The following is a 19,369-nucleotide window of genomic DNA, read 5'->3' on the forward strand; positions in this document are numbered from 1 at the left end:
GTGTGTGTGTGTGTGTATGGGTTCCTTCAGGAGACAGAGTTACATAATCAAGAGCTGGAGGTGCAACTTCGTGAACTAGAGCGACGTTTGGAGAGCAGTCAACATGAGCAGGAAGCCTTCAGGAAGAGCTTGCGTTCTCTGCTGGAGTTGCTAGATGGCAAAATCTTTGAGCTGACTGAGCTTCGTGACAGCCTTGCAAAGCTAATTGAGGGCAGCTAGGGACTGCAGAATCACTCACTGTAGGCAGAGATTACTAAATGATGCCGTAGAGGCACAACTGAATTGCTGTTTACACATATACTCAACACACAAACCTCACAACACACACACCTGTACATGTTCACATATGTATGCAAATGTGTCTCACATGCACAGAGAAACTCTCCACATACATATACCCTCACACAGGATCCCTGTGAGAAAATCCTGGTACCAACACAAGGACATGTGACCTAAGAGTTTTCTTTTTTTTTCATCTTTCCTTTTGTTCCTTTTTCATCCCCTACCTAGTTTGTATTCAGCAATGAGGACTCCTCCAAGTGAGACTGGATTTATATCCTGTGTGTTTGGTTCTCCTGTTGTTATATGCTAGGACATTGCAGTGGATTATTTATTTATTTTTTCGCAGCGTCCTGTTCAGGATTTTTTTCAATAGTCAATATGATTATTGTAATTGCATATGTAGGTGCCTGTACCAAGAGCCATGTACAGACTGACTGACTTATTAACTGACTGACTGACTGACTGAACTTGCCTGCTGTTATCAATGGGCCCTTGAGGTGTTCACTTATGTTTGTTCACAGATGAACAGATTCCGCCTCTGGTAAAATGTCTCAGAAATTCTGGGAAATTGAAAGACTAGGACTAAGATAAGCAATCCAATTTCCAAGCCAAAATCTCTGGCCCTCTCTTGGTGGCTTCATGCTCCCTTTTACAGATGAGCGCAGTCATATGGTCAACGTTCAAAAAGTGATATCTAAATTGGACAGGAACACTCCACTATTTGAGCAATACAAAATAAACCAATGGATGAGACTGAATAATGGGAATGCAGTCTCACTATCAGGTATCTACTTCCTTCTTTTTAACATGGGGCGGGGACAACATCCATCATCTGTATGATTTTTTTAGAAAAATATGAATACTTGGAATTTTTAGTGCACGTGTGGGAAAAAAAGCGATGTTTACTTGTTATCATTTTGTTCTATTCCTTTTAAGATGCATTCTTTCTTGGTTATGTGTGGATATAAAAAATAATTGCAAACATTGCTATTCATTATTTAATTATATTAGAAATGTGTATATATCAGTTGGCCACATGACATATTTTTCAATGTTTGATATATGAATGTCCTGGTTTTTTGAAGTAATGGCAATATTTTTCAACTATTTAAAAGTGGATATGAAAGATAAATAATGAAGATAAGAATTTTTTTCCTTTGCCAAAATGTTTTCCTGTACAACCTTTTTGCAAGAGTTGCCTTTGGTACAAAGCCATGCGTCAAGGGTAACTGATTATGGTACTTTTGTGGGGTCATTATTGCCAAAAATCTGTGTCTGATGTAAAACAAATAAAATACAATACAAACTTGGAGCAAACTCTTTAAGGGCTTGTAGTTGGTTCTCATGCACTGGAAACAGTTTGATGAGTATGTAGTAGTATGACTTTCTCATACATTTTAAATAATGAGTTAGGGGGGGGGGGGGGAGATCATGTTTGAGTAATAGTTTTAGTGTCAATTACACAACATACTTAAACACACAACTGTAATTATGACTTTGTAGGAAATACTAATAAAATATTAACATAAACAACTGAAAAAAGATTTTCTGTCATTTATGAAGTGAAGCTTACAGGCTGATTCCCCTTAATGGATTGGACCCATTAGTGATCATTTCCATCCTACCCCAAGTTCTCCAGCCATTTAGATTTTTCAGGAGAACATTTTTTTTGAACTCCATAGGTAGAGTTATGTGTAATAAAGTGGAATGATACAGGAAAAAAGTATTGAACACGCCTGCTGAAATTTCTTAAATACTTTGTGGAAAAGCCTTTATTCGTAATGACAGCTTCAAGGCATTTCCTGTTTGACGAAACTAATTAGTCACATTATTCTGGTGTGTGTTCGGCCCATTATTTTAAACAGATAGTCATTTAATATTGAAGATTCCAGGGGTCCCTCTTGTGAATCCTGAACTTCCAAAACTGTTCAATTGGATTGAAGTCAGGGCCTCGATTTCCTTTCTCTGAAAACAATTGAGAGTTTCCTTTGCTGAATGGTTTGGATACTTGTCCTGCTGAAGGTCTAGCCATGTCTCATCCTCATCATCCTGGTGGATGTAAAGATTTTCCCGGAACAAAATGACTCCATGCATCATTCCTTCAAGTCTGTTAGTACCATGAGATGAAAAACAGCCCACACCATGATGCCACCACCTCCAAACCCCACTGTTGATAGGATATTTTTAGGATGTTGCACAGTGCCATTTCTCCTCCAAATATGGTGTGTAGTATGACATCCAAAAAGATCAATATTTGCTCTTGCCTGACCAGAATACATTCTCTCAGCATTTCATAGGGTTGTCCAAATGTTGTGTAGCAAACTTTCAACAAGCTTTGACATGTTTTTCTTCAGCAATAGAGTCATGCGGGATGAGCGTGCATAGAGGCCATGGCGGTGGAGTGCATTACCTATGATTTTCTCTGTAACAATTGTACCTGCTGCCGCCAAGTCTTTCTGGAGCCTTCTCCGAGTGGCCCTTGGCTCTTGGGCTACTCTTCTGACTATCCTTCTGACTTCCTGGTCAGAAATCTTGCTAGGAGATCCTGTTCATGGCCAGTTGATGATGCAGTGATGTTCCTTCCACTTGCAGATAATGGCTCCAATACTGCTTGCTGGATGATTCTGAAGTTTTGAAGTGCATCTGTAACCAGTTCCATTGATATGTTTTGCAACAATAAGGTTGCAAAGGTCTTGGAAGAGCTCTTTGCTTTTACGCATCATGAAATGTTTCTTGTGTGACACCTTGGTAACAAAAAACCTTTTTATAGCCCACCAGTATGTACTAACCCAGCTTATATCAATTTGCACAGATAGGAGGGATAATTTCTCTAATTATAAATTCCAGTTTGTTCCTTGCCATTCCTTGCCTTTGTGTACTGCTTTTTCTTAGCGTGTTCAATACTTTTTTCCTGTGCCATTCCACTTTTTTACTCATAACTCTACTTTTAAACATTAATGTTTGGATTTTTATACATGTGTGGATTACCTAAGTTAATACTAATGTCCGGTGAAAATTTCATGTGAATAGCCTCACTGGAAGTATATTTACTGAAAAAAATGTTGACGTGTTCAATACTTATTTTCCCCGCTGTATATACTCTTTTGATCCCGTGAGGGAAATTTGGTCTCTGCATTTATCCCAATCCGTGAATTATTGAAACACACACAGCACACAGTGTACACACAGTGAGGTGAAGCACACACTAATCCCGGCGCAGTGAGTTGCCTGCATCAACAGCGGCGCTCGGGGAGCAGTGAGGGGTTAGGTGCCTTGCTCAAGGGCACTTCAGCCGTGCCTACTGGTCGGGGTTCGAACCGGCAACCCTCCGGTTACAGATCCGAAGTGCTAACCAGTAGGCCACGGCTGCCCGAAATGTCAATAACATATAATGTTACGCTTATGTCAATAACATATAATCCATGCCATTTTAGTTATTGTTTCATGGTGATTTTTTATTGGGTATACAACCTTATAGTTAGAAAATAAATGATAGCATTGCATTGGTGAAAACTTTTAAGCCTACATTAAGCATACAAGTAATAGTAATAATAGCAAATCAATATAGCCGCAAGTGGCTGTTATCAGGGTCCAAGTATACTTGGAGCATTGTGTATTGAACATTGATAGATGAATGGATGTAGATAGATATTGTACATTGATGAATATTGACAGCCGAATAGTTTGGATATCAGTGAGTGAATACGAATGGCTGGGTGGATGTCGAGTTATTTATATATGAATGGGTTGATAAGAGATGATACAGTAAATAGGTATGACATTCTGCCCCTCAACAGCCCCCTTCCCCCGAACAATTGCACTACCCAATCAAATCCATAGTATTTTATTTATTTATAAAATGTACTGTAATTACACTTATAGATAACCATATTCTACTGCTGTTTATACTGTTCATACTGCACATAGACTTATTTCTACTACTCTTATAATGTTACTGCACATACATTGCACATATTTATATTTAATTTTTATATTACTGTAAACCATACCACTTTCTTAAATGTATAATGCCTACACTGCATTATGTCTTGTACTGTTTATACTGCACCACCTGCCTATACTGTGTATATTACATTGCACTTTTCTGCTTTTTCACACTGTTCAGACACAAACTGCATTTCATTGTCTCTGTACTTGTACTCTGTACAATGACAATAAAGTTTAATCTAATGTAATCTAAAGATGGATGGATGGATATAGATGTATATATAAATTAAGGGATATGGTTAGATGAATGGATGATAGATGGTTGATACTGACTGATAGCCATGGATGGATGCGGAGAGATGGGTGGTCAAAAGTGCTTCACAGTGAAGGGGGAACCGGCACGGCAGCCATTATGCGCCAGAACGCTCACCACACACCAGTTTTAAGTGGAGAGTGAGGGAGTGAATGGGCAGTGTTGGGGAGTAACGGAATACATGTACCGGCGTTACGTATTCAGAATACAAATTATGAGTAACTGTATTCCGATACAGTTACAAGTTAAATAGTTGGTATTTAGAATACAGTTACATTGTTGAAATCAATGGATTACATGACGATACTTATCTGTTTCATAAGTTTGTTCACTCTCTAAATAAATTAAGGCAACTCCATTTCCCAGAAGCTCCTGAAAGCTATGATGAAATTGTTTACATGTTTAAATCCAAGCCCCGCCGTCTTGCACTAGCCTCAAAACGCAGCCAGCGCGCATTATGGAAGCGTCATCGGAGACCCTGAAATTACTGTTTGCACAGCAAATTGAGTAAAGTAAGTGGAGGTAACTCCTGTTCCTCACCGATCGTGGTTCCTGATGTCTGTTCAAAGGATATTTTCCCAAGTATTAATAGCTCAGGCTACTTCGGCCAATCGGTTACACAAAGCCTAGTTCACGTGTTGATTTAGACCTAGGCTACAATAAAACCAATCTCTAAAATAGGCACTGCATTCTAAGTTTTTTATTCTAACTTAAAATAGCTTTAGCCTATAGATTATTATTTTTTCTAGATCTACATTTACGTTTTAAAATGAATTATATGGTGCAGCCTCATTTACAGGTCATTTGCGTTCCACCTGTCATATGCGCCCCTCACTTGTAGCCTACTGGGTTGATGCCACCGAAAAATCTCACAGGCACACCTTAATTAGGGTAGACTGAGTACAGTTGAGACATGTGTACAATTGAGACACCTTAAATATCTTGCTTGCACAGCAAGCCCAAGTTGTGATTTTTGCTATGCACATGCGTATTAGTGCCCTCTTTGATCATGGAAAATGTTAACGACACAAGTGTCTCCCATCCAAGGATATCGGCAAATGTTTTTTTTCCAAAGTAAGAATTTCACTTCACCATGCACCTTCGACAATGAATAGTTCATTACACTTATGTTACTGTTAAACGTAACTGGTATCATTACAAACATTATTCTGTGTCCTAAAAACTGGCATATTGTGCCATGTAAGGTCGTTGCAAAATCTAGAGAAATGTGTGAGGTGGTCAGCGGGGGACAATTGAGACACACATTAGATGATAATTTTTGGCTACGCCCTTAAAGTAGCCTATTTATTTGTTTATTTTAATTAGCCTAGTCACCTGCTGTAGTTTTAATGGTCACCTTGCTATTTTAAAGTTGTATCAGGTAGCTTAGTTGACTTTACATTCTCCTGTGTGGGCCTAACACTTCAGCCATTTGGAACAGAAGAACACACCAGAATAGGCCTGTTTAGTAGTAGGCCTAAGCAGGATTTGATGGCCGCATTCCTACAGTTATAAAATGCAATTCAATGCGGAAGTAATCTAAGTATTCAGAATACGTTACTCAGATTGAGTAACGTAACGGAATACGTTACAGATTACATTTTTGGGCATGTACCCTGTATTTTGTAACGGAATACATTTTGAAAGTAACCCTCCCAACACTGTGAATGGGCCAATTACACTGAGGGATGATTAGGGGGCCAGATTGAGTGAGCCAGGTTGGGAATAGGACACCAGGGAACCCCCTACTCTTTGCAATAAGTGCCATGGGATCTTTAATGACCACAGTGAGGACAGGTAGTAAATAGTTAAATGGTGGATGCAAATATACAAATAGATGGATGGATGTACAGTGCATACGGAAAGTATTCACAGCGCTTCACTTTTTCCACATTTTGTTATGTTTCAGACTCATCTTAAAATGAATTCAATTATTTATTTATTTTCTCATCAATATACACACAATACTCAAACATCCCACAAAAAAGCTAGTGTTTGGAGTGTTTTGTACATGTATAAAAAAAATAAAAGACTGAAATAATCTATTTACATAATAGTCCGTGAGCCAGAGGGGTTGGTCGTTACCGAAAAAGTGGCAAAGGCTACCATACCTTTTCTGAAAGCCTGGAATCTCAGCTTTTCAATGATGTATGATGGCCATCTGACAAGAGTAGCTGTTTTGAGTTATCACACATAATGTAAACTAAGGTTGAGAAAATAATGCGTATAAATCAAGCAGTACACTGACATAGCTGAAAATCTATATTGGACATATTGGAATATTTTATTTTGTTATGTTTGGTATCATTATAAAGGGGGGACTTTGAGCTTTCATTTAAATCCTTTTGTGAACATTTTGGATAAGTACAGCCAACCCTGGAGCTCTTCAAACTTTTAATCACACACATTTTCCTGCCATTTCCGCCTAAGTCATCTTTTGTCTTTTAATCCTGTGGCACCAGGGAGCATCAGAGAAACAAAATCCAAACACTGAAATACTGGCATGACCCTAAGGATTCAGAAAATGTATCATTTACCCATATTATCTGATTTGGAGGGGGTGATTTTCAGTCTAATATATCAGACATGGCGTTTGAGAAAATAATGTGTATAAATTAAGCAGAACACTGACATAGCTGAAAATCTAAAAATGGTATAACAAATAACAAATGAGACATGGATTCCTATGTTTTAAGGTGTGGTAAGCCCAATTATGACATTGACATTACTGTAAAAGGTCAAGGTTATGACCTTTAGGCATAGTCAATGACATTTTATGACATTTTCGCACAGTTTGCATCATTCAAGGCCACAACACAAACACTTTTTTTTCAGAGGAATAGGATTGTTTCTCATCAGCAGTCATCCTTCTGGTTTTTGCACTGTCTTGCATGGCATAGGTCAGTGCAGGCCAAGTTGTTGGCAACACACTGACATGATTGAGTGACACAGGCCCCGTCCACACGGAGACGCTTTTTGGGTTAAACGCACAGGTTTTGCATCGTCTTGGCCGATCATCCAAATGAATCCTGTAAACGCACTGCCCGAAACCGCACTTTTTTGAAACCTGGTCCCAGGGTGGAAAAATCTGAAACCATAGCCCTTGCGAGTTCATTTGGACGGCAAAACCACATACTAGCGTATTGATGATGTCATCGCCACAGCTCAGCTGCCCTGGACTTGACACTTATAGTATTGCCTAACAATACTAGTTTTCATACATAACATTACCTACGATAACACTCAGTAGGATAAATATCACAACTGGTGCTGCCCAGCGCCAATAGCTCATGACTTTTGTGCGGTGTCATTCATTTATTTACAACATAAATAAATGCATTCATAGTCTAGTGAAGTCAGATATGAGCATACAAAGACGCTTAGAACTCATGTTAAGCCTATGGTAGATGCGCACTAAATGCAAATGCGCGATTTGATGCTGGCAAAAGCATTGACTGTTACTAACGAAGGTAGCCTATTATAGCAATATTATAAATGTTGAATTGCCTAGAACTTGGGTAGGCCTAGCGTTTAGTAGCCTATGCACTTGCGGTGATAGCCAAAACTAATGTGAAAAGCGGACTATCCTACAACCAAAGAAAGTAAAGGAGATTATTTGTACCTGCGTTAGCCAAATAAAGGACGGGACTGCACCCTTCACAAACCATAAAAATTACGTTTATTAGTTTTACAGTTGACTACAGTTGACAGTTCACTATAGTCCACACAAACAATTCTGGTTTCCTTGCACTATCCATTTTCGTCGTAGCCTATTCTGTCTGTTTGTATAGCCCAGTGGTTTTCAAAGTGGGGGCCGCGAGACGGTGCCAGGGAGGCCTCAGCAAGTTGAAAGGAGAAATAAAAGCAACAAATAAATACATTTGAAAAATGTAAAATATACCTATTACTATGAGGGTTGTTATACAATGTCATTATAATAATGTGTCGCATATCTGAACATTATTTCCATGATAATGACTGGGAATAATAGTAGAGTGATAGCTCTCATATAGCAGAAAGCCCCAAATGCAAGTTTTACACACTGTATGCTCCATCACGATGTGGTTGTGGCTAAAATAATTATTAGGATTAGCTTAATGTATTTTTACATTTGCCGTAGTATTGTCGATGGGTTTAATAACACATCAAGGGGGTTCTTGAACAGAACCTAGATAGATAGATAGATACTTTATTGATCCCCAGGGGAAATTCAAGAACCTAGTGGTATTTGGGGGGCCTTGTTGTGAAAAAGTTTGGGAACCCCTGGTATAGCCTACAGCGCGCAAGCTTTGGTAATTTTCTGTAACAGAAACAGTGGCAGCTATAGGCCTGGAATATGAAGTAACGTGTTGAGTCGTGTTGAGATGGATCCGTTTAGACACAAATATTCTTGATACGGTTCCAGGGAAGACGGAGGAAGAAAAGATCAGTTTGGTATGTGTGGACTAGCCCACAGTCCCTCTTGCATGAGCAGGACAGAAACTCAAGTACTGCTTGTGGAATGGAGACATTGAACCAGTCTATGGAGAGCTGCAAGTCACCATCTTGGTCCACTGTAGACCCATGCTCAACTGGGGAAGGAACTTCAGGGTTGTTCTCAAGGCATCTTCTCCAGATAGCACCTTGATAGTTAGCTCTGAGACAGTGCTTCCTGAGAGAATCTGAGCATGGAGGTAACTGTTATTAGACTAACTGCGCCACCTGTTGGTGGCTTATATTAGTATGCATTAACCTGGAAGGCTCCCCAGTTCGTGACTCACTTGGTTACGCGCCTGCTATGTTGCTTAATAAAAGCATACTTGGTTGAACCTGACACAAGTCTCATAGACTACTTATAAACATGGTGTCAGAAGCTTGGAGAGCCTGAGCTGTTAACAACATAGATTAGCTAGTCGTACAGTTTTGTTTAGTTTAGTTAGTTTAAGTTTGTTTAGCTATCGCTGAAGTCTATTGTGGAGCAAGAACATGGCTGCTAACGTGAATACGATTCCGCCTCCTGCTGAGATGAAACTTTCTGGAGATGTGGCTTCTAACTGGGACGTGTTCAGGGAAGAATTCGAGGATTATATGCTAGCATCAGGACTGAACGACAAAGCAGCGGAGGTACAAGCAGCAACACTGAGAAGAGTTATGGGTAGCGAGTGCCGACACATCTACAAGCATAACTTGCATTTAACTGAGGACCAGCAGAAGGATGTAGCAGCCATCATAATAGCACTGGAAAGGTATTTCAAACCCGCGAAAAACGTGATCTTTGAGCGCTTTGTCTTTGGGAACTTAAAGCAAGAGGAGGGAGAAATTATAGACACTTATATAACCAGATTGAGAGAAAAAGCTGCGACCTGCGACTACGGTCAGCTAAAAGATGAGCTCATAAGAGACAGGCTAGTCTTGGGCATAGCAGACGAGAGCACACGCCGCCGTCTGTTGAGAGAAAGAGGCCTTACACTCGCCTCTGCTATCGATATGTGTCGGGCTGCGGAGCTCACAGATGCACGCATGAAAGCTTTAGCCCATGGTAAATCCGAAGATACAATCAACACTGCGGAGGCACGTCCATCCACATATGACATACGTAAGCGCATGAAACCTCCCATTAAGGGAAATGAAGGGACTTGCAAATACTGCGGGCACCAGCACAAGACAGGGAGAGACACATGCCCTGCATTTGGCAAAACCTGCCGCTACTGTGGAACGCTTAACCACTTCGCTAGCGTGTGTCTGAAGAAAAAGATGGGGCAGCGCCAACTTAATGCTGTGGACACACTAACAGACGCAGTGCTGGAAGATGAGGCTGACGCATGCATTTACACAACTTCAGCTGATAAGACGCTGGGGAAGAAGTGGTTTGTGAACCTGAGACTTAATGGTGTAAGGCAGAAGTGCCAGCTGGACTCTGGAGCTACATGCAATGTCATGAGCATCAAAGATATGAAAAAAGTGGCACCACAAGGAAAGCTAGGACAGACCCAAACCAGGCTGAAGCTCTACTCTGGAGAGGCCATGACTTCACTTGGACTGTTCAGAACACATTGCAAGATAAGGGGATGTACTTACCCATTAGACTTTGAAGTTGTGGAGACAAAGCACTATCCATTGCTGTCTGGGTCAACATGTGAACGCCTCGGACTGATGCACTTCACCATACCTGAGGAACTGCACAGACTGGAAGCCATTGTACCCGGCTCACTTGGCAGACAGCAACTCGTGACTATGTACAAAGACGTCTTCACCTCGCCCATAGAGTCACTCCCTGGCGACATCCACTTTGATTTGAATGAGGCCATCACACCTGTTCAGTGCCCCCCACGCAATGTCCCAGTAGCCCTCAAAACAGCTGTGAAAGCAGAATTGGACAGGCACGAGAGGGAAGGCCACCTAACCTCTGTGACAGAGCCCACAGACTGGATTAGCAATATGGTAATTATTAAGAAGCCTGACAAGATCCGAATCTGTATTGACCCAAAGCCACTTAACAAAGCCTTACGGAGATCTCATTACATCATGCCAACGCTAGATGATGTCCTTTACAAATTGCCCAAAGCCCGCATATTTTCCCTGGTGGACGCACGTGATGCCTTCTTGCAATGCAAACTTGACAGGGAGAGCAGCTTCCTCACAACCTTCTGGACGCCCTGGGGGCGCAAACGCTGGCTCAAATTGCCTTTCGGCGTGTCAGTGGCCCCTGAGGTCTATCAGAGAAAACAGCATGAGCTCCTGGCTGGACTGGACGGGGTGGAGCCCATTGCGGATGACATACTGATTGTGGGCTGTGGTGACTCAGAAGATGAGGCCATCAGGGACCATGATTTGAAACTCCTTGCGCTCATGGAGCGCTGCAGAAAAGTCAAGCTCAGACTCGGTCTCAAAAAGCTTCAGTTCAAGGTAAAAGAGGTGCGCTTTCATGGGCATGTGTTGTCAGCAGAGGGCCTCAGGCCAGACCCTGAGAAGGTGAGGGCAGTTCAGGCCATGCCTGCACCCGTGGATGCCAAAGGTGTGCAGAGATTCATAGGGTTTGTCACATACCTGTCCAAATTCATGCCACGTCTTTCCGAGGTGTGTGAACCATTGCGCAGGCTATTAGACAAAGAGGTTCCATGGCATTGGCTCCCTAAACATGACGCTGCCGTCACTGAAATTAAACGTCTAGTGTCAGCGGCGCCAGTCCTGAAATATTATGACGTTCACAAGCCAGTCACTGTCCAAAGCGATGCTAGCCAAAATGGCCTAGGATGCTGCTTGCTGCAGGAGGGACAGCCAGTGGTGTTCGCCTCCCGGGCACTCACATCCTCAGAGCAAAACTATGCGCAAATAGAGAAGGAGTGCCTAAGCATAGTTTTCGCTTGTCAGCGCTTCCACTACTATCTCTATGGCAGAGGGGATGTGACTGCTGAGACTGACCACAAACCACTCATTGCAATCTTCAACAAGCCACTCCTCAGTGCTCCAAAGCGACTGCAAAGCATGCTTCTCACCCTACAAGGTTACTGCCTGAATGTGGTGTACAAACCAGGCCCGGAGATGTACTTGAGTGACACCCTGAGCAGAGCTACAGCACCTCAACATAGCGAAGACCAGCCATACAAACGTCATTATGTATGCAGGGTACAGCAGGAGCATTTAGACGCTGACCAAATAAATCAAGCTGACTATTTGAACGTCACAGGCCAGCGCTTAGACCAAATCAGGCAACACACAGAGGCAGACGAACGCCTTCAGACCCTCAAAAAGGCAGTTCTGGACGGCTGGCCAGAACATAGAGGAGACACGCCCATCACCATCAGAGAATATTGGGCTTTCAGGGACGAAATTGGCGTGCAGCATGGAGTTCTCTTCAAAAGTGACCGGGTCATCATCCCTAAGAAGCTGCGTCCTGAAATGCTGCGCCGCATTCACTGGAGCCACGTAGGAGCAGACGCTTGCTACAGACAAGCCCGCCAGACACTGTTCTGGCCGAACATGCAAGGTGAAATCAAGGACTATGTGGGTCAGTGCTCAGCTTGCAATGAGTATGCACATTCACAACAAAAAGAGACTATGATGTCACACCCTCTCCCACTGCGGCCGTGGCAGATTCTGAGCATGGACTTATTCAACTATGCAGGCAAGGATTTTCTGCTAATTGTGGACCATTACTCAGATTTCTGGGAAATAGAACATCTTCCAGACCTGTCAGCTGAGACCACTATCAGAAAGTGCAAGGCCCAGTTCGCCAGATATGGACAGCCTGATCGTGTCATCACAGACTGTGGGCCACAGTTTGATTGTGGACTATTCCGCCAGTTTGCTCGGGAGTGGGGCTTCGACCACATCACCTCATCCCCACGCCACCCTAAGGCAAATGGTAAGGCAGAGTCTGCAGTAAAGATAGCGAAGAGCATTTGCAAACGTGCTTCGTGTGCAGGTGATGACCCATGGAGAGCTATACTGCTCTGGAGGAATATCCCTACAATAGGCATGGATAGCAGTCCGGCACAGCGTCTCATGGCGCGCAGACTGAAGACACCGCTTCCTGTGTCTGACGCACTGCTTGAGCAATGTGTTACACATGGTGTGCCAGCAAAACTATGTTTCAAAAGGCAAGTAGCTAAGCAGTACTATGACAGATCAGCAAAGGATCTCCCAGACCTGTCTGTTGGACAGAGCATCAGGATGAAGCCTCTCCCGGGTGATAGGACTGGAAGATGGCGTCGCGGTGTATGCCTCCAACAGGTGGCACCTCGCTCATACCTTGTGGAAGTGGAGGGTGCCACATACCGACGCAATCGAATAGACCTGAGGACAGCAGAACCCGTTCCACCTGATACTACACCACTACAAACCTCCAACGACCATACACCCAGCGAGAGCAACACAGAGAATCAAGAGGGACATCTCGACCCACAGGAACCAGATGCTGTGCCATCACCAACATTGCCATCCACCCCCCAGCCAGCACACCCTGCAAGTCCAGCCCCAGCACTGACGCCACTAAGCCACACAAGGAGTGGCAGAATCAGCAAACCTCCAGAGAGACTCAACCTATGAACTTACACTCACACACACAAAAAAAAAAAAAAAAGAAGAGCAGCACATGTATGTAGGCCATGTTTATTAGGTCATGTTAATGTATATCTGGGTATTGAGCTGACAGTTAGTTCATGAGCTGTCTATAGTTCATTATGGAGTAATGATATTTAATTTGAAGTTAAGTTTAAAGGTAACGTCTGAGTTAGCCTGCAGTAATGTACTAAAGAAACTGTAAAAGGGGAGATGTTATTAGACTAACTGCGCCACCTGTTGGTGGCTTATATTAGTATGCATTAACCTGGAAGGCTCCCCAGTTCGTGACTCACTTGGTTACGCGCCTGCTATGTTGCTTAATAAAAGCATACTTGGTTGAACCTGACACAAGTCTCATAGACTACTTATAAACAGTAACTGCCAGGATTCTATGGCTTTCTTTGCACAAAAAAGTGCATTCCTCATTTCATTGATGTTGGTGATTCTGGACTTGGAGCTGTACATTAACTCGTGTAAGGCTGCATACAACTCAGGTGTCATTGTCCAGTCTGCCCCAACCCTCTGAAAGGTCTCACAGAAGTTTTCATTCTTCTGAAGAACTTTTAGGGCTGACACTTTACCACGACCTGCAATTGCACTTACAGTGTTGCAGCCTGTGTATGCAGGGCCGGCCGGAGGCATAAGCGAACTAAGCGGCTGCTTGGGGCCTCCTGGCCACCAGGGGGCCCCCAATCGAATTTCTTTTTTTTTGTTTTTACATAATAAATAACGTAAACAAGTGACATCAATGAATGAATAAATGAAACAATTATCATTCAAATCAAGAAAATTATGATTTCATGATCAATATGCCTGCCTACTGCTACTGTGTCTGCCAGCCTTTGAGTCACGCGCATAAAGTAGACACCTCGGGTGCATATACAATTCGTGCAGACACTGCATCAAGTTCAACAATCGGAAGAGACGGTAATGTTCAGACAAGTCACAAAAAAGGACGTATCCCTCTGGTGCCGAAAACAGAACGAAGAAAATGACAGAGGAGGAGAAAAATGAGCAAGATACAGGTATGTTTTGCATGATTATTTACAGTATGTTTTGTGCTTGAGGTAGCTAGCTAGCTGTCATGATCTAATATAAGCCATCACCAGAGCTAAATCTCCGCCATCAACAGAGAAATGTCTCCCATTAATATATATTTATCTAGATGTATTTCAGATGTCAAGGATATTGGGATTGTTTTGGATGTTCAATCAAGCATGTACCCTAGCTCTAGGTGGGCTTATTATGTCGTAAATTAAAGTTAGCTAGCTGACTGAAGTGGACATTAGCACTACAGTAGCTACATGAAAACGTAGCTGAAGGCAAATTTACCACAGAGGGATTGTTTCTGGTTTCGCACCTGAAAGTGTTGATAGTTTATTACTGCTCTATAATATGTGACATAGTGGTAAGTCTGATAGCAACAACAGACTAAGCCCAGGCTCCCAGTCCCAACCCAACCCACTGACTAGCGCGACCCTGGGCATCGGTAACATTCCAGCTTCATAGGCAAAGATGGAACAGTACGTGCGCTCTGCTCTAAGATCTTGGGTGAGAGATGGTAGTGTTTGAGAAAATATACCATGTTGGGTGGGGAGACTTCTGTGATGAAAATAAATTTACATTTGATTAAGATAGTGGCAAGCGATGTAGCGGTGCTACCCTAATATTTAGGCTGCAGTAGATCACCATGTTAAGCGTTCACCATACTGCAATTAAGTATACTCTTTTGATTATGCCTCATTTGCCAATAGAATATGAATTGTTACATGTGGAATTGCTTGTTATTTGAGTGTAAGTAATGATAGCAAAATAAACTCATTCTGCTCGATCAACTATGCACTTATGCAATATTTTTTTTTTTTCAGAGACACTGTTGAAGTCCTTTGGAGCACATCTCTACCTCTACCTAACTCTACCTACCAGAAGGTGAGGTTTTCTTGATGGCAAATGGTTACATAGCCTGTTAATATGACACGACACATTTAACATCGTTTTTTTTTTTATTTATTTATGTATTTATTTAATCATTGCAGGTTCGTCCACTGCAGAGTTGCAGATGCCTAAAAAACAGGAACGAAGTAGGAATAATTATCTATTTTTTGGGACATTTTATTTTTGATTATTAATGTTTGTCTATTTTGTTTTTATTTTGTAGTTGAAAATTGCTCATTTAATGCACATTTGCGGATTTGTTCAGCAAATCTGTTGAAAAACAAGTCATTAAACTGATGTACTTGTTTAGAACAAATACAAATGCTGTTGTATTTTGTTATTTGTCAATTCAACTTCAGTAAACCACCCTTAGTGCTTCACTTTGAATATGAATGTTTCAAATAAATCTGTGATTTTAGTACCCTCTAAGATTAAAAGGTGACAGGGTTGGTGTAAATAACAACTATATTAATACATTGGTTTACCAAGCACATGGGGCCAGAAGTCTAGATTGGAGCCCCAAAACATTTTTGGCATGTGAGCAAGGATGGATTACTGAATGAGCCTACCGAGCCCAAGAGGTCAAGGGACCCTGAACCCCAAGTAGTTGTGTGAATTCACTACCAATAAGTCAAAAAGCAAAAGGCTATGAATCTGAACAAATTTAGGTACTGCCCTTCTCCAGCTGACCATCCCAAAAATGCACCAGAATACAGGAAATCACATCTAACACCCCCCCCCACACACACACACACACCCGTTTGTACCCACATTTGCACAAAGAGGGTAGGGGGAGAGGGTCCTTATGCATCTGTGTCCAGGGGGACAGTAGTTCATAATCAGTCGCTGTATTAATACTAGGGATGTCCGATATTGGCTTTTTTGCCGATATCCGATATGCCGATATTGTCCAACTCTCAAATTTCGATTCCGATATCAGCCGATACCGATGTCGATATGTGGGTTATTTTTCCTCAAAACTAATTTAGGTAACATCACATATCTCCTGTTGTGGAATATTATATAAGTATTTTTCTTATTTTGCACAGACAATGTTAACATTTGGAAAGCCTTGTTGCATTCAAGAATGAATCCAGTGATGCATTCTTGAATGCAACAAGGCTTTCCAAATGTTAACATTGTCTGTGCAAAATAAGAAAAATACTTCAACTTAATTTAGGGAAAAAGTGTCATGTTTATTTTTTATTTTTTAATTGTCTCAAACAACAGTTTGGATTACACTGTCCCTGAGATAATCTTGACAATGCCCACAACAAATAGGGCAAATTTGACTTCTTCACAAATGATAAAACATTGTACCTGAACAACTATGTGCAACATAGCAGAATGTAAAGCCAACTAAAATAACAGGCATAGTGTATGACAGGCTACCCTTTTTCTGTGTTAAATGAGCCTGCATTTGTAGGATGCTTCATGAACTGTTTCTTTAACTAAAACTCAATCACCTTAATTGAATGAATGCACAAATATGAGTCAATTACAATGTGGCAAGCAACTATACTGCACAATTTTGAAAACATTTGTTTGAGCGACAAAAAATACTTCAGGCTTGAGGTGAAGTACATAACGGGCCATACCCACAATCAGGCTTGGAATTTCACCATTTTAGGGGCAAGGCCAGTTGGCCTTCAGTTGGGCATATTTGGTGGGGGGCACAAAGGCCACATGTCAGGGCACCAAGGCCAAAGTTAACTATACAGTAGTAGGCTATAAAAATGATCAAAGTTGTATTCACTGCAGTAGACCTGCATCACTGTATACAAAAACATAAAACATGACATATTACATATAACTGTAAATCATCTGATCATCTAATATTTTCAGTTATCTAGGCTATATTTAACATTTATTTTATATTTGGCCTGTTATGAAATCATGTATTGAACAATTTAAGCACAGCTCAGCTTTAAGAAACTCAAATAGCCTAGATGCATGCTTAGCATTTTGTGATCATTAAGGCTACTTTCACAAACTCTTACAGTCAGCTGTCCTCTGATTTACCGATATCTAGGCGACATTTGTAATATTTGTTTTGTATTTGGCCTGTTATGAAATAATGTGGAACAATTTAAACACAGTGTAAAACTTAAATCCCAAATTTGGAGACATCCATGTATGTTGAAATTTACTGCAAATTCAAAACGGGATTAGTCTGGAACAGTTTGAACGGACTGATTTACACCTTTCTGTTCGGTAAGGTCTGCTGTTTATTCTGATATATGGTTTGTCATATGTTAAACGAAGGGTTCTGAAGTATTCCACCGAGATGAATGGGTAGGGAGATGGACGCAAAACCTTCAGTAGAATTTATGATTTAATGATATTATTTACTTTTCTCGCGAACCGTTCACCACAGCAATTAGCGGCTAACATCGTTTAAAAGCTGAGAAAAAGCTCTTCCATGTGATACTTGTGATGTCTGTGTGATGAGTGGGCTACTTCGCGAGTAGTTCAACTGAGAAGAATGGGTGAATTTAGACGCACTTTCTTTCTTGCGCTGTCACTTTCTCCGCTGCGTAATTTGGCCATAGGCTAAATATATATCGCTATTAGTAGGACGCAAAGCAGAATATTTAAAGAAGGGGGCACCAAGGCCACCGTGGCCTGTAAACCTCTGATTTTCAAAGGGGCGTCACGGCCAACTCAAGGGGCTACGACGGTGGGCCGATATTATCCGACATCTCTAATTAATACATAACCTCACTGTATTAATTTATAATATGACATTATAGTGTGAAGTTGTCAATTATCGCCAAGCACAGGTGACTGCGTTGTGGGAGGGGGCCCCCAAATCAAATTCTGCTTAGGGCCCCCAAAAGGCTTGGGCCGGCACTGTGTGTATGCGTGTAAACTAGGCAAAGCCTGATACAACTGTGAACCCAGACCACGAGCGAGTTGTGAGATGTTTATGTAACTGGTGCGATTCTTTGTCCCCGTCTTCAGGAACAGGTCACATGTGAGTGTGTCACTGGTAGCCAGGCTTATCACCAAGACATCAGTGTCATCAGACACAAGGATGACAGATTTGTGACTAGTTCTTGAAGCATGGCAAGCATGGACTAGCATACGGGTGGCAGTCTCTTCCTGAGTGGATGACAGGTCTGCTACCTTGTGTACTCACTGTTGGGTCAGCTTGTAACACTGATCTTTGGTTGTAGTGTACAGAACCTTTTCATCTTTGCTCCACTCTTTGAGCAAGAAGGTAGCAAGATTTGTTTTGTTGTTGTTGCTTTGTAGGAATCTCTTCCATTGCTGAACTCTGTGCCCTGCAGTGATCTGTCTGACCTCTGTGCCTGAGTCTGCACCTCTGGCCACTCTCTCCATGTGTTTGATAGAAGCCTCATTATCAAAACAATGTCAACACGGGTGCTGTGACCTGCTTCAGCTAGCACAGTAGACAAGGCATAGTCTGCAATATCAGCAAATGTCTTGCCATCACCATTCAGCTTCTGAACAAGTGCCATGCCATCTATTACGCAGGTGGAATTTAATGGCAATGATTCAGCTACACATGGGAACTTGAGCAGTTGCTTGGCAAGTGAGGATTTGCAAGTCTTCCTCACATTGCCATATGGTGAAGCAAGAGCCCACGGAAGTGGTCCAAGGGGATGAGATAACACCTCCTTCAGGTTGAGCTGTCTACTCTGTGCAATCAGTACCACCTGGGGAAACATTCGATTATCAGCTTTGAGGATAACTTCTTTATTCCCAGTTTTGCATGTCTTTGCCTTTCCCTGCATTGAGGAGAACGAGGAGGAGAACGTTCAGCAGAGAAGGTTCTGTAGGCATTCTTGCCAATGGTGTGTGAATTCAGAAGGTCTTCAGCAA

At 41.9% G+C, this 19,369-nt stretch overlaps 1 protein-coding gene and 1 long non-coding RNA gene across 4 annotated transcripts in view; both read left to right on the forward strand.

Moving 5' to 3' along the window:
- Positions 1-1,691, forward strand: part of homer1 (homer scaffold protein 1) — a 177,472-nt gene extending 175,781 nt beyond the window's left edge. For all 3 annotated transcript variants that reach the window (XM_076284908.1, XM_076284909.1, XM_076284907.1), the window contains one exon: positions 31-1,691. In XM_076284908.1, the coding sequence (XP_076141023.1) occupies positions 31-219 (189 nt within the window). In that variant the 3' untranslated portion in view covers positions 220-1,691. The remainder of the gene's footprint in view (positions 1-30) is intronic.
- Positions 1,692-14,516: 12,825 nt separating this feature from the next.
- LOC143122599 (uncharacterized) lies at positions 14,517-15,659 on the forward strand. The gene is made up of 3 exons (XR_012986739.1): positions 14,517-14,610; positions 15,454-15,514; positions 15,622-15,659. It is a non-coding gene; the product is annotated as an uncharacterized LOC143122599 (long non-coding RNA).
- Positions 15,660-19,369: the final 3,710 nt, after the last annotated feature.

The sequence above is a fragment of the Alosa pseudoharengus genome, unplaced genomic scaffold (assembly GCF_046254945.1).
Source record: "Alosa pseudoharengus isolate Yale_2024_CS ecotype anadromous, Long Island Sound unplaced genomic scaffold, YU_APseudo_1.1 YU_APseudo_1.1_scf_14, whole genome shotgun sequence".
In the NCBI taxonomy this organism is placed as follows: Eukaryota; Metazoa; Chordata; class Actinopteri; order Clupeiformes; family Clupeidae; genus Alosa; species Alosa pseudoharengus.